This window comes from Lithobates pipiens, unplaced genomic scaffold, assembly GCF_037356315.1.
Source record: "Lithobates pipiens isolate NorthernLeopardFrog02 unplaced genomic scaffold, aLitPip1_a1.2 Scaffold_13, whole genome shotgun sequence".
Lineage (NCBI taxonomy): Eukaryota > Metazoa > Chordata > Amphibia > Anura > Ranidae > Lithobates > Lithobates pipiens.
In genome coordinates, this window is record NW_027507718.1 from 155147128 (window position 1) to 155172481 (window position 25354).

The following is a 25354-nucleotide window of genomic DNA, read 5'->3' on the forward strand; positions in this document are numbered from 1 at the left end:
CTGGACTTAAAATTTCCAGCCCCAACTTTCCTTTTCTGAGGCACAGCGCCAGGGATTGGAGTGTGAGCAGACACAGAGGGGAAGGGGTGGAGGGAAGAGGTGCAAATCGAGCCCTCTCTCCTCTCCCGTCTGTGTGTTTGAGAGGGGGGGGATTGTTAGTGTTGGCTTTGGTCAGTGTGAAAGAGAGTGTAACAGACTCTCAGCTAAACAACTGCAGCCAGCAACCCTGCTGGGAAGTCATAGCCCAGCCTAAATAATGTGTCCGGGTTTCAGGCAGCCTGAAACCCGGACACATGATTCCAAACCCAAACTGTCCGGGTGAATCCTGGACAGGTGGCAACCCTAACTTGAGTATGCTTTGTGCAGCACTCTATGAAGCCGTCTGTCGGGTCCCAGCAGCGTCTGTCGGGTCCCAGCAGCGTCTGTCGGGTCCCAGCAGCGTCTGTCGGGTCCCAGCAGCGTCTGTCGGGTCCCAGCAGCGTCTCACAAGCATGAGGAGCGTCGTCAGGGAAGGTGCCAGCGTCTCAGGGAACGTGCTTATGAGTGCGGCATCTTACCCGCGAGGAACGTGCAAGCCGCCCACAGAACGAGTGACGTCACCCAAAGTTTCTCCCACCGCTACTGCGCATGCGCGATTTTCGGCGCCATTTTCGGCAAGAATTCTCTTTCGGCAAAATGCCGAAAAGGCAATTTTCGGCCGAAATTTTCGGTGCATCCCTACTTCTTGGGCCTTCCATCATCGAGCGGCAATAACTCATGTTTGCAAGGCAGCCACTTGGTCGTCAGTGCATAATTTCACCAAATTCTACAAAGTAGCTATTTTGGCATCTGTGTATGCTTCTTTTGGCCACAAGGTTTTGCAGGCTGCTGTTTAAGAGGGGCTGTTGCCTTTTGAGGGGTGTTTTTCTTAAAATTTTTATTTCAGTTGGGGCTCCTGTGACCCGGTTAGCGCTCTTATGTTTAGCCTTGGGTTATTTCCCCACCTCTCATTTTCCTTTTGGCTCTGCTTTTGGATGTCCCTATAGTCAGGATTAATGGAACGCTGTGTCTGTTCGTGAACTAAAGAGAAAATAGGATTTTTGTACTCGCCATAAAATGTTCGACTAACACAGCACCCACCCCCCTAAAGAGTTGTTGATACTTTTAGTACTGCTTGCTACTAAACTGAATGCCTGTAGTAGAAAAGGGGTTTATATACCAGCTAAGGACAGCCTATGGGTGTAGCCAAGTTTTTTTGTTCTGCCTAGTCCTGCAGAAGGCAATATAACCTGCTAGTCAGGATTAATGTGTCAGTTGATGAACTCCGAGAAATAGATTTTACGGTGAGTACAAAAATGCTATTATACAGGGATTGGGCTTGGCCCCTTAGATCCAGTGAAGGGAACTCTTAAGGCATACTAAGACTTGCCCATATTTTGAACAATTTCATGCTCCCAACTTTGTGGGAACAGTTTGGGGATGACTGCGCACCAGTGCACAAACAAGGTCCATAAAGACTTGGGAAAATGAGTTTGAGGTAGAGGAACTTGACTGGCCTGCACAGTGTCCTAACCTCAACCCAAACATCTTTGGGATGAATTAGAGCGGATTCTGTGAGCCAAGCCTCCTCATCAAACATCAGTGCCTGACCTCACAAATGCGCTTCTGGATGAATGGCCAAACATTCCCATAGGCACACTCCTAAACCTTCTGGACAGCCTTCCCAGTAGAGTTGAAGCTGTTCTAGCAATACTGAACCCTACGGACTAAGACTGGGATGCCATTAAAGTTCATGTAAGTGTAATAGCAGGCATCCTTATACTTTTGGTAACATCGTGTACTGTTGGTGAATTGGGGATATTATTAGGATCTGATGAAATCACCTGGGTCTTAGCATTAAATACTAGGATACTGTTTGCAGGCAAATCTGCTGCCTTAATAGAGTCCATAGATTCTGGTCAGTTACTGGTGAAGGTCCACGTGGTGAACATAGATGTTTTCTGATCACGCGTACACACGACCGGACTTTCCGGCAGAATAGGTCCGACAGAATCATTAGTCCGATAATGTGTGGGATAGTCTGATCGTTTTTCTTTAAAAAATTCAGACGGACCTAGAAAAGAACAGGTTTCAAATCTGTCCGACGGACTCAGTTCCTATTGGGGAAAACTGTTCATCTGTATGCTGGTCTGACTGACCAACCCGTTTGTATGTCATTACGTTCATTCTAAAGTCTGTCGAAAGTCCCTTTGGAAGACCGTCGGACCTTTTCTGCCGGAAAGTCCGGTTGTGTGTACGCGGCATGACACTTTTCATTACACAGTGGTGTACGCATCCTCTGATTGTTATTCCATTCTACATATCCAAAACGGGCTAAGGCAGGCCATACATGGTCGAATTCCTGAACAAATTTTTCTTTTCATAATTAAAAAATTTTGTGCGTTTTGTGATCCAATGATGCCACCATTGCTTTTTGAAATTCGACCAACCAAGCCTTTAATTTCATCTATTGCTACAGACAATTTTTGTGGCCGGGAATCTTCTTTTCTTTCCGGGAATTTTCTTTTCTTACAGTCATGCATTCATTTTTCTATTACATTTTCTCGCACGATTCACCCATCATTGAATAGAAAATTGTTAGTTTTTCAAAAAATTTCCAACATGTCCGATTACTCAAATTTGATTGTTGCACGAAAATCGGCTGTTGCTGCAGCCCATCAATGATGCAAAATTTGAATGAAAATTCTTAGATAAGTTTTTTGAAAGAAAATTCTTTCGAAATTCGACCTGTGTATGGCCAGCCTTACGCTATTTTCTGTCACTTACATTTTTTTGCACTTAATTCATGTGTATTAGCGTGCTTGAATTTTGTTTATTTTATATAAAAGTATATACATCCACGACCTGTATGTTTTGTATACAGAGAAAACACAAAGTAATCATGCAATCTGTAAATTGTATAGCTATGAGTTTGATTTAAATCTTTAGATTACAGTTTTAGAATAATTTAGTAGTTTATTGAGAAAATGGCCAAAAAAAAAAAAAAAAAAACAGACAAACATTTTTAGGCTTTATGAGTGACTTTGCTCTTCTCCCCCCTGACAAAAAAAAGACTATATACTGTTAGCGGTGCCTTATTATGAAAGTATTCATAACCCTTGAAATTTTCCACATTTTGTCATGTTGCAACCAAAAATGTAAATGTATTTTATTGGGATATTATGTGACCGATCAACACAAATGGCACATAGTAGTTAAGTGGAAGGAAAATTATCACTTTTTTTTTTGTTTTTTTTTGTTTTACAAATATCTGAAAAGCGTGGTGTGCAGTTGTATTCAGCCCCCTTCACTCTGATACCTCAAACTAAAATTTAGTGGAACCAATTGCCTTCCGAAGTCACCTAATTAGTAAATGGAGTCCACCTGTGTGTAATTTAATCTCAATATAAATACAGCTGTTCTGTGAAACTCTCAGAGGTTTGTTGGAGAACCTTAGTGAACAAACCGCATCATGAAGGCCAATGAACACAACCAGACAGATCTGGGATAAAGTTGTGGAGAAGTTTAAAGCCAGGTTGGGTTATAAAAAAAAAAAAAAAATCCCAAGCTTTAAACATCTCGCGGAGCACTGTTCAATCCATCATCCGAAAATGGAAAGAGTATAGCATACCTGAAACCTACCAAGACATGGCCGTTTACCTAAACTGACAGGCCGGGCAAGGAGAGCATTAATCAGAGAAGCAGCCATGGTAACTTTGGAGGAGCTGCAGAGTTCACAGCTCAGGTGGGAGAATTTGTCCACGGGACATCTATTAGTTGTGCACTCTACAAATCTGGCCTTTATGGAAGAGTGGCAAGAAGAAAGCCATTGTTGAAAGAGAGCCATAAGAAGTCCTGTTTGCAGTTTGCGAGAAGCCACGTGGGAGACACGGCAAACATGGAAAAGGGTACTGGGGCAGGTGGCAGTGGGGGCAGGTGGCACTGACAGGTGGCAGTGGGGGCAGGTGGCACTGACAGGTGGCAGTGAGGGCAGATGGCACTGACAGGTGGCAGTGGGGGCAGATGGCACTGACAGGTGGCAGTGGGGACAGATGGGCACTTTATTTTCCTTTTTTTTTTTACACTAACCGCTGTGAGATCTCATGAGAGATGATCTCATATGTTTACATATGAGATCATCTCTCATTGGGCACGCCGATCACGCTGTAAACGGCCGCTGTGTTTGGCCGTTTACAGCGATCTGTGACTGGCTGTGTCCAGGGGACACGGCCAGCACAGAACTTCCCCGATGCGCGCCGACGCAGAGGGGAAGTAAGCAGAAGGATGTCCAGGGACGGCCTCCCGGCAGATAGCGTAAGTGCTGTAGCCGCCAATGACGGGGCACTATTCCCCCCCCCCACTGACACCAATGACGGGGCACTGTTCCCCCCCCCACTGACACCAATGACGGGGCACTATTCCCCCCCCCCCCCACTGTCACCAATGACGGGGCGCTATTCCCCCCCCCCACTGACACCAAGGCCGGGCGCTATTCCCCCCCCACTGACACCAATGACGGGGCGCTATTCCCCCCACTGACACCAATGACGGGGCGCTATTCCCCTCCCCCCCACTGACACCAATGACGGGGCGCTATTCCCCCCCCACTGTCACCAATAACGGGGGGCTATTCCCCCCCCACTGACACCAAGGCCGGGCACTATTCCCCCCCACTGTCACCAATGACGGGGCGCTATTCCCCCCCACTGTCACCAATGACGGGGCGCTATTCCCCCCCCACTGACACCAAGGCCGGGCGCTATTCCCCCCCACTGACACCAATGACGGGGCGCTATTCCCCCCAATGACGGGGCGCTATTCCCCTCCCCCCCACTGTCACCAATGACGGGGCGCTATTCCCCCCCACTGTCACCAATGACGGGGCGCTATTCCCCCCCACTGTCACCAATGACGGGGCGCTATTCCCCCCCCCCCACTGTCACCAATGACGGGGCGCTATTCCCCCCCCCACTGACACCAATGACGGGGCGCTATTCCCCCCACTGACACCAATGACGGGGCGCTATTCCCCCCACTGACACCAATGACGGGGCGCTATTCCCCCCACTGACACCAATGACGGGGCGCTATTCCCCCCACTGACACCAATGACGGGGCGCTATTCCCCCCACTGACACCAATGACGGGGCGCTATTCCCCCCACTGACACCAATGACGGGGCGCTATTCCCCTCCCCCCCACTGACACCAATGACGGGGCGCTATTCCCCCCCACTGACACCAATGACGGGGGCGCTATTCCCCCCCCCACTGACACCAATGATGGGGCACTATCCCCCCCCCACTGACACCAATGACGGGGCACTATCCCCCCCACTGACACCAATGACGGGGCACTATCCCCCCCCCACTGACACCAATGACGGGGCACTATCCCCCCCCCCACTGACACCAATGATGGGGCACTATTCCCCCCCCCCCACTGACACCAATGATGGGGCACTATTCCCCCCCCCCCCCCACTGACACCAATGATGGGGCACTATTCCCCCCCCCCCACTGACACCAATGATGGGGCACTATTCCCCCCCCCCCCCCCACTGACACCAATGATGGGGCACTATTCCCCCCCCCCACTGACACCAATGATGGGGCACTATTCCCCCCCCCCCACTGACACCAATGATGGGGCACTATTCCCCCCCCCCACTGACACCAATGATGGGGCACTATTCCCCCCCCACTGACACCAATGATGGGGCACTATCCCCCCCACTGACACCAATGACGGGGCACTATCCCCCCCCCACTGACACCAATGACGGGGCACTATCCCCCCCCCCCCCACTGACACCAATGATGGGGCACTATTCCCCCCCCCCACTGACACCAATGATGGGGCACTATTCCCCCCCCCCCCCCCCCACTGACACCAATGATGGGGCACTATTCCCCCCCCCCCCCACTGACACCAATGATGGGGCACTATTCCCCCCCCCCCCCCACTGACACCAATGATGGGGCACTATTCCCCCCCCCCCACTGACACCAATGATGGGGCACTATTCCCCCCCCCCCACTGACACCAATGATGGGGCACTATTCCCCCCCCCACTGACACCAATGATGGGGCACTATTCCCCCCCCACTGACACCAATGATGGGGCACTATTCCCCCCACTGACACCAATGATGGGGCGTTATTTCTCCCACATTGGTGTTTCTGGGGGGGGGGGATAATAGTGCCACATTGGTGTTTCAGCCGGGGGGGGGGATAGTGCCCCATCATTGGTGTCCCCAGGGGGCGCTACTCCTCCCAGGGACACCAATGATGGAGCACTATTCCCCAACCCCCCCAAAACACAGATGGGGCACTATTATTCCCCCCCCCCCCCGCAGAAGCACCAATGTGGCTCTATTTCCCCCCTCTCCCTCCCAGGAAAGCAAATGCTGATGGGGCACTGAATGGTGTGTGTGCGTGTGCGCGTGTGTGCGCGTGTGTGCGCGCGCGTGCTGGGTACAACTTTTAGCCGATAGCTGCTACCTTTTTTCACACTCTGTGTGCAGCTCGGCTCAGTTTCCTCCTCACAGATTCTCGCCCTCTCTGTTCCCTCGAGGCAGCAGCGGGCAGGGCTGAGATCTGTGTGAATGTTACGTGACATCAGCGAGGAGGAGAGGCGCGCCGCGGACGTGCAACGGCGAGTGCGTGCCTGGTCACAGAGAGCGCCGCCGAGGATGGATGACATAGGAGGAGAGGATTTATTTCGTTTTTTTTCAACTAACAGACAGGCGGAAGGTGCGGACCAACTAATCGATAATGAAAATCGTTGACAACGATTTTCATTATCGATTATTATCGATAATATCGATTAATCGTTGCAGCCCTAGTTTCTACCACACCCAACAACACCGATGTTGGCCTTACAGGCTGGGAAGGAGTGTTCCAATCTCTCACATTTTAGGGAAAATGTTCACTCAAGGAGCCGAACTCCTTATCAACATCCTGGCCCTTAGAGTAATAAAAGCAACTCTAGACCCCACTTTTTTTAGGTTTCCTGATCAGGGTACAATTGTACAGCACCATGGCTGTGGCCTATATCGACCACCAAATGGGCACCAGGAGTCTGGCAGCATTATTGGAGGTTTGATCATCTCCTGGGTGGAGAAGCGCTGCCCAGCCCTCTGCTGTTAACAGGAAATGACAATTGCAAAGCAGATTACAACAGCCATATTACTTATGTCAGAATTGGAGGTCTCCCAATAATGGACATCTTGGCCTCAGGTACAACAAGCTACCCCTTTTTGTAGCCAGGACCAAAGACCTTCTAGCACTGCCATCGGATGCTCTGATAATTCCCTGGACCCCGTAACAGTTCATATATGTCTTTCCTCCCAGTGTGAATTTTGCCTCAACTGCTCCACAAAATAGAACATCAAAATAAGCCAGTGTACCAGTCTAGCCCAAGTAAACATGGACATAGTAACTTCAAAAAAATAATTCCTGGCTTCTTCCAAACAGCCCAAACCTTCTGTCCCCAGGGCACCCTGTTTCTTGGTCTCCAAATCCACTATTGCCAGATGGATAAGACATCTTTAAAGGGCTTATACTCTAAAGGATAATACACCTTCAGCATTCCGAAATGCTCACTCCACCAGATCAGCAGGCTTTCCCTGGGCATTTTGACATCAAGCCTATGTTACCCAGGTCTTCAGTTCATACATTTTCCATGTTTTACCAGGTGGACTTCTAAACCTCTGTGGCTGAAGCTTTGAACTGCAAGGTTCTTGCAAATGCACTGTTTGGGTCTATTAACCTTTATTATTGTTGGGCCTATTGGCACAGTTCTTTATGCCTTATTGTTGCCCACCATTCTTATTCATTGGTTGGGTATGTCTCAGGGTCTATGAATATCCAACCTGTGTCCTGTACTCTACAATCCTGTACTGTATAATTAAGAAGGATTTTGACTTACTGGTACATTTCATATCTTGGAGTACAGGACACGGGTCACTCTTCCCTCTGTTTTTTTGCTACTCTACTTTGCTTCCTAAAATGCTGAGCTCTCACTGAGTGGGAAAGAGTTATAGGCATATGCTCGGGGGGGGGGGGGCTTTGCCAGTGTCCAGTCACCTAAAGGTAGCAGCCTATAGTCTGTGAATATCCAGCCTGTGTCCTGTACTGTACTAAGTAATATGGAATTTGCAGGCAAGTCAAAATTCTTCTCATCTGGCAAATACACAGTTGTTTTTATATGGCATTTTTGCTTATATCATTCTTTACAGATATGGCAGTGTCCTATCCTCACAGCTGCCAATATTTAGTTTTGTTGTAGACCCTGAGGAGTACAAATCTATCTCACCAAGCTCCTAAGGTCTGTTTTGATTAATTTCCTTAATAGTAGCAGTAGCAGAGGCCATGCACTATATTTATTATTTATTTATATTTCTGTACTCTTTCCTGGCAAAAAGAATTGGCAAAAAACGACTAGATCCTGTAGAGTGCTCCCTCCACCCGAAGGTTTTCCACCAACTTTGTCTTTGCGGGGGGGCGCCTCGGACATAGATACCTTTTTAGAAGGTCAGGTTTCTGCCTTGGCAATGCTCTTTAAGAGACCTTTTTATTTTTTTTTATTTTTTTAACCTCCTTGGTCAGAGGCCATCATTTGAACCCATTTTGGATACTTCTTCCTTATCGTGCAAGATTGCCTTGGCAATCACCCCGATTAGGAGGGTATCTGAGCCTGCAGCTTTGTCACTTAAGTAGCCTTTTCCTGTACTTCACAAGGACAGAGTTGTATTCAGACCACATAATTCCTTCCTGCCAAAGGTTGTCTAGTATTTCCAGGACAGTTTTGCCTTCCATTTCTTCCATTTCAAATACATCCTAAGAATTTTGCTTATTGCTGCTTGAATATGGTTAGGGCCGTGCAAGTCTGCCTTGCAATCAAGGCTTTTGCACTCTGTGTTTGTTGCCTGAATGTTCCCAGACAATTTCTAGGAGGATTAGGAAAATCGGTACTCGGGTGTATGACCTGAAAGGTAGGGTCCATCCTTTTCCTGTGAAGGCTCACTCAATCTGAGGTGTTGGTGCTTCTCAGCATCAGGCCTCAGTTTCCCAGGCCTGTAAAGTGGCCACCTAGTCCTCCGCTCATACATTCGCTACATTATTAGCTGGATGGGTGGATTTTTTTTTTTTTTTTTTTTTACCACAGCCTGGAAAGAAAAGCCTGTCCGCAAACTACAGAGTAGTAACCTTGCTCTGGCCACCTGCTGCAGAGAACGATTGTTCCTCTGCCAGACTGCTACAGTGATGTTTCTGCTATAAAAGTGAAACGTGACACAAAAACAAAACATCACTGTGGATCAACTGAAAGGTCCATAGATCCAGTGCACTAGTCAATAATTATATATATTCAGTCTAACACCAAGTGCTCTGTGTCTTGATGTAATGGACAAACAAATCTCCATGGCACGTGATTATCCGCCACCTAATGCGATGCCTGCTCACCTCCCATCAATGAGTAAATTGCTTATCTAGTACATTTAACTGATGTTACACACTCTCAGCCCAGCACGGCTCTCCTTTGTCCCCTGTGTTACTCCGAGGGACAGGTCGGCCTCCTATCCCGATATTCACCTTCCACAAATGGGTAGATCGCTCATCTAATACGTGTGATGGCTGCTACACTCTACAAGCAGAGCACGGCTCTCCTCTCTCCCATGTGTCTCTCCAAGCCATTGGCTTCCAGTGCTGTCAATCAAAGCCAGAGAGGAGGGAGCAGGGGGCAGTTCCATGTCCCGCTGTCAATGGACACAGCAGCGGGGCTCGAGGGGCGAGGTAGCAGCTTCCCATGGGGGCACTGGACAGAGGAGGGTAGGGTCTAGGAGAGTTGGCGGGGACCTGCATAGAGGAGGTTTGTGGCTGCCTCATCTATAATGGAATTGCACAGAGCAGGTAAGTATAGACGTGGTGGGGCGGCGTGGCCAAGACCGGCATGTGAGAGGATGCACTGCTCACAGCTCCTGCCTGATCCGTTCACTGATCCTTCCCCGGCAGCTAAAATCCTGCTTCCTTCGGCTCCCCAGCTGACCATCGGGCACCAGCACCTCCTGAACCCGCTGCTGGCCCTCTGCACCCGGAGGAAGACCCACCGAGGCCCGTTGGAGATGGCACCGGACTCCCAAGATGGCGCCGCAGCGTCGGCGGCCATGTCACAGCACACTACGTGGAGCACCGACAGATCCACAGAGGGAGGCAACAGGAAAGCCCCAAAGGCACAGTGTAAGGAGCAATACAGGGACATACTGTACTATGCCCAAAAGCTAAAGGGCCCTGGGGATACTGAAGCAATGGAGGAGGCACAGAGGGGAGAAGAAGCAGATCTGTTTATACTGGCAGAATGGGGACATGACACAGACAGCAACCCTAGCCACTCCATGGAGGATGCAGCTCATCCACCCTCTCCCCCTCCCTCAGAGGACGCAGTGGAGTCTCTGGAACAACCCACGCTAGCTGCAATACTGAAGGCTGTTCATGTGTGCACAGCGTCAGTCAATGACATGAAGGAGCAGTTTGGGGGGCCTGAGGGAAGAAGTCTCACTTCTCAGACAAGACCTACAAAAACTCAGGGAAAGGGCAACTGCAGTTGAGAGCAAAGTAAGGGACAAGAGGACAAGTTACTCACTCTTGCACGTGAAGCCAGAGCAGCGCACCGCATGGCACAAGACACATACAACAGAGCTGAAGACACAGAAAATTTACGCAGGAACAATGTCCGCATTGTTGGTCTCCCAGAGAAATCAGAGGGAAAATACCCCACTTCATTCGTGGAAAATTTGCTTGCTGAACTCTTTGGACGAGATTCATTCTCTCATTTTTTTTTACCGTGGAAAGGGCCCATAGAGTACCGGTTAGGCCTAGAGGAGGGCCCTACAACTACCCTATCCCATGCTATACCCAGCAAAGCTGCGTGTGACAGCAGACTGGCACGCACGGTTCTTTGCTTCAGCCAGGGATGCAGCGGCCTGTTGGATCATAACAAGCAAGTCCTGCACCACCACCGGGCCAATGCAGACTGAGACTGACCTTACTACAGAACTATGGATACCGCACAGGGATAAAGTTGTATGATTGATAACAAAAAGATATTTCACAGTGCTGCGAGGCAGCTCTCGCTTGTCCCCACTTGCCTTGTTGGCCCCCCTCTTTAAATACTGGCTTCTCTTCCTTTCCCTACTGCCGGGGAACACTGTACCTTTATTGAAACGCGGGGAAAATATCTGTGACTTTCTAATCTACGACTACCCCCTTCTTTTCTTCTAATTTTATCTTTAATGGAGAATGCAAGGACAAAAAGTTGGCCTACCGTCAGGACGTGGTGCAACGAAAAGTTTTGCCCTGTTGGCAATGTTAAACTGGAAGCCTTTACCTGTCAATTTTACGCTGGCACTCTACATTGCAAGAGCTTTCAGCAGGTTAAGGAATCATCAAACCAAAAATGATAGCCTATTTGACGGCACCGTTGTGCCCTACTGCAGTTTATAGACTAGACTACCACACAGTCCAAGGAACTCTACATTTTTGATCACCCGTCACCCTGAGGCTATAGCAGATTGCCACCATTCCACCTTTCCCGGTACTTTTGGCCACTTACAGCAATGAGGGCTTCCAAGCCCCGCCGGGTCACCCCCCCTCCCCCCCCCCCATGATGGGAAGCGCACCAGTAATCTCGTGGAACATTAGGGGCATGAACTCCCCCCTCAAGCGCACAATTATATTCACTTGCTTAAAAAAGTTTTTTACCTGCTGTCTTATGTTTACAGGATACTCTCCTTACGAGTGCTACCAGAGAGTGCTTGAAGTATCCGTGGATAGGCTGGGTGTACCACTCCACCCACACCTCCTTTTCCGGATGGGTGAGTGTGGTGGTGCACAGGTCCCTGGACTACCTGGCTTCTAAAATAGATTCAGAGGGAATATTTGTATTTATCCACTGTCATATTGGTATCTTGAAATGTATATTGACATCCCCCCCCCGTTCGTTGCCCGGGTACTCCGGCTTCTCCTAGAATTTATGGGGGGGAGGCCTGACCTCCCGCTGCTGATCGTGGGGGACTTTGACAGTTGGTTAAACACAGGCCTTGACAAACACCCGGTGCTGGGATCACCTAGCCCCCAGACACTAACCCCTCTGGCAAGACTGCTACAGGAGGTGGGCTGGTTAGACATTTGGCAGCAGCGGAACCCATCCAGTATAAACAATTTTCTTGCTTCTTGAAAACCCACGGGTCCTTGTCCAGGATAGACCTAGTGGTGGGAAACCCGGCCATGTTTCCCTCGTTCTCAGACATTTCTTACAAACCAAGATGTGTGTCAGGCAACTCATACCTGGGGACAAACTTGATTGTTACTCAAATATCCTCACTCCCAGGGCACCCTGGAAATGTAATGCCTTTTGGCTTCAGCTATTTACATCCCCTGAGGAGATAGAGGGGAGCATCCAAAAGTTTTTTACCCAACAGCCTGACCACGTATCCATGCTTAATGAATGGGAGGCATTTAAGACTTTCCTGAGAAAACCACTCAGTAAGGAAGTTACGAAGATTAAAAGGTGGTCTGAAACCATTAGAGAGCCACTAGAATTGCAGGTCCACTCCATGGAGGCAAGATACGTTCAGGACTCCACAGATTCCGCCAGGGGGGCCGTGGCAGTCGGCTCAATCAGCTTATGACCACCTGCTAACCCCCTCGGCTGAAAAAAATAGTTTTTTCTCTAAGACCAGTTTCTTTGAAGAGGGGAGGTAATGGGCCACCTCTTGGCCAGAATAGCCAACTCTGAGCAGAAATCTCCAGTAATAGGAACGATAAGGATGGTGGGTGGGGGGACAACTGGTACACTCTCCAGATACGGTACTACAAACATTAGCAGACTTCTATGAAAAGCTTTACCACCCAACCTCGAACTACAGTTCTGGGGAACTGGATGCCTATCTAGACGAAATAGCATTCCCAAACCTCTCAGGTCCCCAAAGAGAAGCACTGGATTCTCGATTAACCTTGGAGGAACTACAGACAGCTGTAGCAGGGTTTCCCAACTGAAAAGCTCCGGGGGGGGGGGACGGGATCCCAATGGAAATTTACAAATGGTATTCTGAGACACTACTCTCCCAGCTTAAAACAGCAGAAACCTCTAAAGGATTCATCTCGCAGAGCTACACAACACTACTGAGCAAGTTTCTTGCAAAACACCCTTTGACAGTTAAAAGAAAATGGGACCCCTGGGTGATGAACAGTGGGAGGAATCACTACAATCGGTGGCCATATGCTTGCGGAATGTGACACAGACTTACACAACTGTACATGCTACTGAGAGTATACTACACACCGCACAGATTGCATACTATGGGACTAAAACCTACCTCTATGTGTACTAGATGTAAAAGGGACCAAGGGGACTTGATACATATGATGTGGCGATGTCCCAAACTGCATGTATATTGGGGGGGGGGTGACAGAAACCCCGAACACAGTGTTCCAGGTGTCGATCCCATTGGACCCCAGGTGCTGCATTTTGAATTTGCTGGACGAGCTGGAATCGGAACCCCATACCAGAGAGGCCCTTTCTAGGGCCCTATTCATGGCCCGCAAATTTATAATGCTACATTGGAAGTTGGATTCACCCCCCACGGTCAAGGAGTGGACCACTACACTAGGTAGTATGCTGAGAATGGAAAAAAGCCTATATCAGCATAGAGGATGCTCACATAAATTTGAAAAACTGTGGGAGCCATGGCTGGGCTCCCTGGGTCTTGCTCCTGATGACCTAGTCATGGACAGACTTCTGGGACTTAATTTGGGCTAACAGCAATACTAAAGCCGAATTACCGTTTGTATGGACAGGATGTAGCGCATTGTATTGTGGACAGGTTGAGCGGCAGCACAAGGTTGTAGATGATGGATAGCGGGGAGGGAGAATGCACAATTGGGGGGGGGGGTGTAAGTGTATGCATGAATGCCATGTCTTCGGGACACTTGAATCTGTTTCACTGACATGTATATTCTGATTGTGGATACCTGGACTGTATGCGTTTATTACCAAATAAAGTTTTTTTCTGGATTAAAAAAAAAGTATAGATGTGGTGGTTATTTATATATATATTTTTTTTACCTTTTTACAATCACTTTAAGCTGCATAAGGGATTTTTCACTGTCAGGAGAATAAGGATGTGGAACTTTCTTCCAGAATTGGTGGTGTCAGCGGGGAGTGTTCATTTTTTTTTAAAAGACTCTTGGATGTTCATCTTATTTAACACGTCATACAGATTGAACTGGATGGACTATTGTCTTTATTCAGCTTTACATACTATGCATGTAACACTACAAGGGAGGCTTCTGGGAATTGTCTGGAAAGGGCATGGGAGAGTTGCAGGTATCAAAACAATGAGGAAGATTGAAATCAGACTATAATTGCAACCAAGGCTTTAGCGTAGCGCCAGATGAAATTTGTGAGATACACTTTACATTGAATCTGGCACATGCACCTGGAATAGGGAGCATATAAAACTGGGGCATAGACGGTTCAGCCAGAGCAGGGTATTAGGAGAGACTGCTCCTTCTGGAAGGTGTTCGCACTTAAGGCCAACTTTCCAGGCTATGATGGTAGTGAACATCGAAGGAGTGAGTGGGTATGGAGCTTTAGTGCCTCTAAACAGATATTGCAGCACCTCGATGGAAGAGTCCACCGCAGCCTCCAGCATAGTGGCGGTTATTGGAGCAGTTAGGGGAGAACCACCAAGCTGCTGTCACCACAGAGATAGCCAAAAAATTATTGTGACATTCAGGGAAAGCCAAGTCCCCTTGGTTGAGCGCATCAAAGTGGAAAATGAATAACCTGGAAAACTAGCACCCCACCAAAAAAAAAGAGATAAAAATGTGCTTGAGACGATTAAGAAAAGACTTTAGAATCCAAGAGGGGGAGTGGCAAAATAAATATGTAAATGTAGGGAGGATTTTCATTTTAATTTAGGTTCGTTCGGCCCAAAAGCGGCAACGGCAACAACTCCCAATGCCTTTAGCTTCCGTTTTAGTCTTCTGCAACACCAGGGTGAAATGAAAGGGGAGGTAATCTAAAGCCCTACAGGAAATCTGAACCCCCAAATATTTGACGTCTTCCACCCATTGAGGTGGTAAATCTGGAGGGGCCAAACTACAGGCCTTGGGATCAATGGGAAATGGTCTCCTTCAATAAAATGCATTCAAATTATAATGCATAAATATCTGAAAACAGTGTAAAAATCATCTATATGCAATACATTTATGTGAGTCCATCTTTTCTTTTAAATACAAATACAGTCCATCGATGAATGATTCAGTGTCCGTAAAAAAAAAAAACAATGTGCAGTCCCATACACCAGAAACTGTTCAGTAATTGCCTCTGATCACCGTAGTGCCCTTCACCCACCTATTGGTGTCTTCTCACATGCTTGAATGGACCTCTCAGCGTGGTGTCAATCATATAGGAAGCAAGAGGCAAGAACCATAGTGCAAATTACCAATAAAAAGTATTTATTTCCATATAAAAACCCACTCACATTTCAGAAGTAAAAAACGAGCATTTCACAAAGCAATCCTCTGCATAGACAGCTCACCTAGTCCCAGCATGGTTACGTCACCGCCCACCTCACGCTTAGGGCCCAGTGGGCTTTCTTAAAGGTTCAGGCTACAATCCTCTGCATACACAGCTTCACCGTGATTACATAGTTTGGAATATCCACTCTCTCTTGCAACACACCCTGTTGGAATTGTGAGCGATCAGACTGTATCTCCTTCAGGAAATAACAAAGGGTCCAGCAAAAGATAGCTAAATTGATCATGTTTCGCGCTGAGTGAAAAAGACCATCTCAGCTCTGTTTGCGGTGTATATTCCAGGTCTAGACATAGGAATGGTGCCTGAACTAGAAAGTGTGCAACAGCTCTGCTGCAGGTTGGTACATATGGTTTTTATATAATTAATTTTATCGTATTATTAAGAGACATTATAGGCTATATAGGGGTTAATATAAGATTTGACAGCTCTTTTCCCTCTACGAGCCTATAAATGCGCCTGTTGCCGATGGCTCCCAACATTGAGCTTGCGTGCCGCCTGACATCCTGTGACTTCCTGTATTCGGTTCTGACCCTGTCTTTCAGCTCTTGGATCTAGCTCTTGCCATTCAGAGTGCCCCCCAGGACGGCCCGTATAGGCTCGCCTGATCAGCCTGCTGACCGTGGAAGTTCCACGGCGACATGGGCTTCAATACACATTCCTACAGAGTGAGAGTGACATCCACTATCAAGCCAGCAGCTGCAGTATAGAGTGTGGTGTCTCTCTTCTTCAATTCCTCCCTGCGTATTTGAATCATTGGGTCTTTCTATTCCAGACTAGGATCCAAAACACATATTGCTGATTTTAATCCCTTGTCAGCTGGAGTCACAACAGTATTGTAACTAATTTTTGGAGTATTTCAACAATGAAAGTTATTTTTTCTTATCAAGTTTTTATACTTAATCTTTTTATCTGACTGTTGTGTGATTTTTAATTAATCTTTTAGCGTGCATCTAATTAAATTAACTTGGATTAATATATTATTTATAATAGTCCTTTTAGTCTTCTGATCCCATTGAGCACTGTTTGTGTATTATATAATTAACATCCCATATCAAACGGAAGCTTGTAACACTGACGTTTTTTTTTTCATCTTGGAACTTTTTTAAATGCAAGGACTAGTCTACTGTACAAAAAAGCTTTCCTTTTTACTGCTATTCAGTGATTTACCTTCTTTTAAATTTACTTGATTAAAGGAAGGAATGTGTGCCTGTAAAATATAATTTTCTATTAAGGTGATGCTTTGCTGGATGCTGGAGAGTCCATGAAGAGATTAGCAGAAGTAAAAGATTCATTGGACATAGAAGTCAAACAAAATTTTCTAGATCCTCTTCAGAATCTGTGTGACAAGGACCTAAAGGAAATACAGGTTAGTTGACCAGCTTCCTTTTTATCATCATTAAATATCATTTTTAGGGCTTGCACACATGAGCGCTTAGTGCACCCATCTGGGGTCGTTTACATAGGCTCATACATGTTATAGTAGTAGGTGGTGGGTTAGTGGACTTGTGAGCCAGTGCACCTCAGGGGTATGATTCTCATTAGGATATTCCCAATGGGTTCAATAGCATGTTCATGAGGGTGTCTGAGGTGGAGAAGCGGTCAACAGGGATGGGTCAGAAGATAGAATGGCACACAAACCCCTTGTATTTAACCCTAGGGAGCCTGATCCGCCCGAACCACAGTAATGGGGATCCTCCCAATTCTTCCAGATCCTTCCATATGCATTAGAGTAGGGGGACTTAGTTCAGAGAAAATAGGTTGGAGAGATTAGAGGGGATAGTAACACCTAGGTATGATATCCCCTTCGTTTGCCATTGGAAAGAGAAGTTTGATTTTAGTAAGGACAGCGTAGAGGCAGGGAGGGATATGTTGAGAGCTTCCATTTTGGCTATGTTTAACTTGTTCAATATTTTTATTTATTTTAGGTAGATAGATAGCAAACATGACATGAGAGACCATGACAACATAGAACAATGAGCCGGTGTCTTCGTACATGTTAACCAGATGATAACATTACAACATTAAAAAAGGAAGCGTAGGGGAAAATAAACTCCCATCTGGCGCACATGGCACAGGCAGTTATAGTACAAATATTTATAAAGGAGAGTAATGATTGTGGAAGGGGCCTCAGAGGAATTCCCCCGGGAGATCCTGACCACATATCCTCAGGTAACATCAAAGGAGAAAGATGAAAGACATCTAGGAGGAAAAGAGGAAAAAATGGAGAAAGAAGAGTGTAAGGGAAACAGCAAAGAGGTGGGGGGGGGGGGGGAGTCTGTCTGTTCTGTTATGGGGCAAGGTACTAACCAAAGTGGAAGGTTAGGCTCACCACTTTTAAGTTTCCAGGAGCTTGGGGTTGAATTGTGGAAGAAGGAAATGATCCACCCACAGTTGCCATATTTTCAGGTGTCGTTGGATCTTATCTAGGATGGTCGCCTTGATCTTACTATGGATCATAGCTTGGGTGACCCTATTTTTAGTCTCAAGACAGCAGAGGATTTCCAGCCCCTCGCGATTTTCTGTTTAGAAGCTGTAATGATTTTTGGATTGGGCCTTTGTAAGTTCGGGTGGACAGTGGTTCAGCAAGGCAAAAGACAACATTTTAAAGATTTTGTCCCAAAATCACTGCGCGATCAGGCACGTCGTCCACCAGATATGTACATATGTACCCCGTTCACAACCTCAAAAACATGTGGGAGGGTAGGTCGAATGGTATTTAGCAATTCTTGCCAGGACCATATACCAGCGCAAAAGCACCTCGAAGTTGGTTTGGGACAAGGAATTAGTCATAGCCCAAATGTCATCCCAATCATTGGTCCAATGGGCAGTATAGGAGGGGAGGTGGGATGATGTAGTCGTGAGGTGGGTGTACAATTTAGAAATGCCTGCAGCATGGGCATCAGAGTTGCAGATGCCTCCGAGACACTTCCAAATTGTAAAAGCACCTGGGTCTATGTGAGCCAGCAAGAACAGCGGGGGCCCTAGGAAGAATAATAGGGGGTAGTGTGAGTAGTGTAGTTTAAAGGGACCCTTGAGCCTATCCCATAGTTGCAATGGAGTGTTCTGTCAACGGGTTATGTAAGGACTTACGTTCTGGGCATTGTAACCTAAGCAAATTATCTACCAAAAGTGGGTCAAGGTCTATAGCTTTGAGGCTCATCCACAGCAAGATCTCCATAGTACCGTGATATAGGGCAATCTGGGCCAGTTGGGCCACCTGATAGTATTTGGAAAAGCAAGGGGTAGCCAGTCCACATGTAAATCTGTGGTGCATTAGTATAGAGGAAGATACTCTGGGTTTAATGGATCCCTGTATATATTTATGTATACGGCTCTGGATTATATGAAAAAAATAGGAGGGCACCGCTATGGGCAAGACCCAAAAGAGATCTTGAAGTATCTTAGGTAATAGGGACATCTTCAGTGCAGTTCTACAATGCAGCCAAGAAACGTAAAGGGGTTGCCAAGCTACCATAAGGTCTGACAGATAGGCCAGCATAGGAAGATAATTAGTTTGATATAAAAGGGCTGAGTCGCCAGTGAGTTTAACACCAAGGTAGGGGAGATGTGACGTCACCCACCTAAAGGAAAATGTTTCCTGCCAATAGGAGACCTCAGTTGGCGGTAGGAAAATATTGAATGCTATGGACTTTGGTTGACTTCAAGACTCGATATAGTGGCAAAGTGATCTAAAGTAAGTATTGGGTTGGAATTGGAATATGGAGTGAGGTGACGAACATCAGGGCATCGTCGGCAAATAGGCATAATTTGTGCTGATAGGTGGCAACTTCGATACCTTTAATATCTGGATTCACCCAAATTGCTAGGGCCAGCGGCTAGAATGAGGGCAAAAATTAGTGGGGAGATGGGACAACCCTGTATAGTTCCCCGGGCAATTAGAAACCTGTCCGATCGGAAACCGGAATATCTGATGTAAGCTTGGGGATTATCATAAAGGGCCATGACCCATCGAAGGATATGGGGGCCAAATCCCCATTTCTGTAAGGTGTAATGAAGGTAATACCAGGACACGGTATCAAAGGCCTTTTTGTTATCAAGGGACAATAGATGTAAGGGAATTTGTCGTTTGCAAGCTAAATATTGCAGGAGGACTACACGCCTTACATTGTCACTGGCCTGTCGGTGGGGAATGAAACCTACTTCGTCCTTCTGAATAAGAGTACCAATTAAGTTGTTTAGCTGCAATGCGAGAACCTTGGCCAAGAGCTTGATGTCTAGATTCAGTAAGGATATAGACCTATAATTAGTTCAGGAGGTATGATCAGAGTTAGGCTTGGGAATCATGGAGATTATAGCAGTGAGTTTTTCCCCACCAAAGGAACACTGCTTTAGAAGGGAATTAAAAGCATTAACTTAAAGGGGGGCTAGCCAATCAGCAAATTTTTTTATTTTTTATAATATGTTGCAAACAGATCGTTGGGGCCCGGACGTTTATGGGGTTTAAGGGATTTGATAGCACGTAGCACTTCTCTGACAGTTCTCTGTCAAGAGTGTAGGGAGAGTTATAGTCATAAAAAACAAAACAAAAAGGGTCAAGTAAGGATGAATCAACATCTGTCTTGGACTCATAGAAATTACAAAAATGGATAGTTGGGAAGGAGGGATTATTGCGGTGCCAAGACAATCAAGAAGATAAGTTATTCTATATAAATTTTTATTACAGCCTAATTTAAACAAAAAATTCGCACTAAAAATAGGTACAAATAGTCAATTAAAATTCGGGAAGCACAAAAGATACTATGTAGGGCCTGAATAGTAATGGCCTTGATGTGCTGCTGGGTCAAATCTTCCCTACATGTTTCACCATTATAATGGCTTCCTCAGGGGAAATAGGACTTGACCAGTGGTACAAATTCTACCCCAGCATGGGGCGGGCAAAGCGTATGCCCAATGGAAACGTGGTAGGCGTTTATGAAACTCGGTGAGTACCTTAACTGGGTCACTCGTATAAATATCCTTAGCGACTTTGAGACTAATTGGTCTACGCATCCGATCAGGTTGACGGAGACGTAGAGCCAGGAATGTATCTGCTTTATCTTTTAGGTACATGGTGTGCCGGGCTCTGCGGATTGATTTTTTTGGCCACTTATGCTAAGAGCAAGTCCAGTTCAAGTTTAGCTTTCTCAAACAGGCATTTATTGGTTGGTAAGGGGTGAGATTGAAGCTGGAGGTGATGGTAGTAATATGCATCTTCCAGGTGTTTCAGCTTGAATTTTTTATCTTTATGGTGTTGGGAGGAGACACGGATGCAAGTACCCTTAATGACTGGTTTGTGGGCTTCCTACAGTAGTACGGGTGAGATATTTGGAGTAGAATTGGACAGTAAATACTCTTTAATCGCTAGTTGTATATCAAAAAAGTAAGATTTATTAGTCGGATAAGCTTCATTCAGGCACCAAATGCGATCTGTAGACTATCGAATTAAGGAGGCCAATGAAGTAATCACTGCACAATGGTCTGACCAGGGAATTGGTTGGATTGTGGATTGTAATAAGGTAGAGGCAGATGCTATTGGAATAAATATATGGTCGTTTCTTGTTGAAGACTTATGGGGATTAGAATAAAATGTGTAAAGGCACCAGGCGTCTAAACGCTAGAGAGGGTACATGTGCATCTGACGTGCAAGGAGATCTATCAAGGTTGGGTTGGAGAATTTGATTTGAGTCACCACAAAGGATGAGTGTGCCCTTACGGTGAGTTTGAATCATCAATCGTCTGTAGTTTCAACATCCTCTAAGAGCCCGACCAGGAGGAGGTAGTGGCCCTCGGGATCGTTGATCTCAACCAGAGGCACAAAGGGGGTGTAAGCGTGGAACACTGAGAACCCTTCTGTGTTTTAGTTCTGGCATTTGCCATATATACCTGTGGGTAGCAGGAGGAGGTGGGTGGGGTCAATCGTGCAGCGAAGTGGGTTTCTTGGAGTGCCACAATTCTCGCTTTGAGAGCAGCAAAGGATTTAAAGGCCTTAACACGTTTATGTGGGGAGTTTAGACCCATGACATTCAAGGATAAAATATTTAGGTGGGCCATAAGGATTTGGTGGGAGATCTATATGAGAGAAACCCACATCCCATAGGGAACAGATGGCCTAAGAATGAGAGAGAAATAAGAGGGAGAAAGCAAGAAGAGGGAAAGAAAGAGGGCATGAGTAAGGGAATGTCCATTGGACAAACCTAGACAAAGGAAAACCTCCTCACGTCCCCTACAAGTCACACTCAGACTCCAGGGACAGCAGAGCTAGTCCGAAGGTGAGAGTGCACTGAGAGGAGGCGAAGTGGCTGCTCCCCGCAGCACCCACGGTCTGTAAATAACATTTGTAGGTAAACTGTCTTAATTGCAACATTAAATTTAAGCTAAACAATAAACAACAATGAGACATTGAGAGCGCTAGCAGGTGAAAGTAGCAAGGTCCCATAGTGTGATTGGGGGGTGGGTAGGGCAAGGAAAGGGGCAGAGGGAAATGGGGTGGCTATGTTAAGTTTAATGTTACTGAGGGAGCCGAACCGGAGGAATTGCAGGAAGATATGTTGGGGAGATACGTGGATTTTGTATATAGACTGTATAGGTCATCGGCATATAGGGATAGCTTGTGGTTGAAGGAGGGTGTTTGGATTCCATGGATGGAGGCGTTCTGACGTATAGCGCAGGCTAGCTGTTCTATAATGATCACAAACAAAAGGGAAGAGAGAGGGCAGCCCTGCCGTGTACCATTCCAGATGTCAAATGGTTCTGATGCAGTGCCGTTTACTAGTACTGAGGCAGAGGGCTGGGAGTACAAAGACATCACTTTAGTGATTAAGGTTGTTCAAGTGAGAGTTGCAAGAATCTCCAATTAACCCTATCAAAGGCTTTCAAGTCTTTGTGCTGTATAAAAGAGATGAGATGGATCGCTTTAGTGGTATTATCCCTTACCTCTCGGCCAGGAACAAACCCCTCCTGGTCATTATGTATCACTCCCGGGAGGAGGGGGGACAAGCGGATGGCCAATACCTTTGCAAACTATTTAAGGTCTATAGAATAATAGAGTACTGGATAAGGGATTTTAAAGGTACATATCTCAAATATACACTACAACATATTATTATAAAAATACAAAAAATCTTTTTATTTATACGCAACACACAAATAAAAAGGTGGATACAGGTTTATATTCAGAGTCATAGGTAGATGCACAAAATCCCTATTAGCGACACCGTCAATACTGTAATCACACACTTAAAATTCTACGTCCAAAAACTTCTACATGCTTCGCCAGTAGCGGCTTCATCAGGAAAATGGACGAAGTTGATCAAAAGTGATTTTTAGATAAATGCTGATCCTCAACCTTAGGTGTATAGAAAAAAGAAAAAACAAATTAATAAAGAACGCAAACAAAGACGGCATTAGATCAGTCCGAGATGGCCACGTGAAACCCCATCGGGAGCATCCATGTCGGATGTAATCTCCCACCCCACCCCCCCCCCCCCACCCCAAAGAAAAAAATATTGCAACAGTCCATACCTCAACATAGGTCCAGGGGTGAGAGCGCATACAGGGAATCAACCAAAAATGTCATCCGACAAAACATTTTTGTACTCCGTGGTCAATCGCAGCCGTGTTGGATCACCCGTAGGGAGGGATGACTTGATCTCAAATTTATCACAGCGAATATTGAATAGTAATACCTAAAGTATGACATAGATAATTATAGTCCTCAATAGTCAAATTCTACCATTTGGAATTTGACAAGTTTTTTTATGTATATATACGGGAGAACAGGTCCATGGACTAAATATAAACAGATCCCAGACTCGCCACTTTTCATAAGTTTGCGCTGAATATATCTAGTATCTCTATTGGGAGCTCAAGCACATGGAGGTCAACACACACAACACACAGTACACCTGAAAATTTAAAGAAAGTAACAGATGTAAAAGAGGATATACATGAATATACCTCTATATAATTTTTTGTATGATTTTATCTAAACACAGAGGGACTAAGTCCATAAGGAACGTATCTCACCTCTTAATAATGTATAGCGTCTTGACACGCACACCTGTGTGCATTATCAAATGAAAGAGAGAAAAATACCAAACTAATGTATCTCCATGATAGGATCGATACAGACTGAAATATGTGCTCAATAGATGATTTCACAGAGAAAAAAAATAAAAAAATTGTTATTTCAAGTGAAATGTCCAGGCCAAGCTGGACAGTATATCGTCAGTTCTAATCATAAAGATATGTTCCTTACCCTGTGTTATCCTCCGTGTTGACCGTGAGCTCCTCAAGCTGCACATAAAAGCTGTGCAGCTTTTATATCCCTCCCTGTTGGCGCCAAAAAGCGGTGTGTGACATCACACCGCCAATGGCGCCACGCGCACACTCTGGGGAGGCCCCCAGGGCAAGGACTAAAAACCGGAAGTAACCACTTCCAGTCCACACAGCCACAATAACATAACCCTGCTGACAGCTAAATGCCGTGGTGTGAATATACGCAAGTCCAACTTACCGTGCACCCTTGGGTGTCCATACGGGGACCCCTATAGGGCCCTAAACCCCCCACGGAGTGCAAAAATAAAAAGCTTATATATATATATATATATATATATATATATATATATATATATATATATATATATATATATATATATATATATATATATATATATATATATATATATATATACACATAATTTATATATATCTCAAAACATTATAGGGGGTTTACTCGAAAGGGGCCCACTGCTCGTTCCCATGGCCATTTCAGACGTCACAAATGCATCTCTGGATTGCTGTATACAGACATCTAAAAAAAATATATATATACAATATTATTCAGTAGATACTATGCATAAAAAGTTTGTTCTGTATTTTGGTGTCCAAGTGTTCTGATTGGGAAGTAGAATAGTTCTCCCTTCCATGATGTAGGGACAGAAGTTACACTTGCCACATGGGTAGGTGCCTGGTATCATTCTTTTAGATGTATCAAATTTCCTACTCACCAAAGTATCTCTGATCGTTTAAATTTGATTTCAGGATAGGGTTTAATAATCTTTAGAATCCTGTCGTCCGCTGTTAACAGGTGCCATAATTTATTATATATGTTCCTCACTTTTGCATGTTGTCGATTATATTTTGTAATAATCCTTGTCGTTGCTGATCAGTTAATCCATCTGGGTTTATATAACACTGTTGATCTATCCTGGTTTTTCACACGATTATGTGCCTTTTTAGAGACCGTTTTTTCTATAGCCCCTAGTTAGTAAGGGATCTCTCAGGGAATTAGCCTCTTTTTGAAAGTCACTATATTCGGTACAGTTCCGTTTCAATCTTAGAAAATGACTGTAAGGAATACTGTCAATCAATTTTTGTGGGTGTGAAATATTAGCATGTAACAAACTGTTACCCGTTGAGGGTTTTCTATATAAGGTGGAGCTTAATGTTCCTATTTCATTGGCCTAAATCTCAACATCCAAAAAAGTAATTCTCGTCTGATCAAAGGTGTAAGTAAATTTTAAATTGTAATTATTTGTTTGTAAGCTTTCCAAAAATGACATCAAACTTTCAGACTTTTACAGTTAGAAACTCGATAGATATATTTTTTGGAAGCAACTCGATACCCAGGGCTTAATGAAGGGATAAGCTATACACCTTTTCTATGAATTTGGGTGGACTACTCACAGTAAAACGATAATAGTCACCTGCATTTTTGATGTCTGGCTC

The 25354-nt window shown here is 45.7% G+C and overlaps 1 protein-coding gene across 3 annotated transcripts in view; it reads left to right on the plus strand.

Annotated features, from left to right (window-relative positions):
* Window positions 1–25354, plus strand: part of SH3GL1 (SH3 domain containing GRB2 like 1, endophilin A2) — a 565510-nt gene that overhangs the window by 214571 nt on the left and 325585 nt on the right. For all 3 annotated transcript variants that reach the window (XM_077475737.1, XM_077475738.1, XM_077475739.1), the window contains exon 5: window positions 16858–16991. In XM_077475737.1, coding sequence (XP_077331863.1) covers window positions 16858–16991 — 134 coding nt within the window. The remainder of the gene's footprint in view (window positions 1–16857; window positions 16992–25354) is intronic.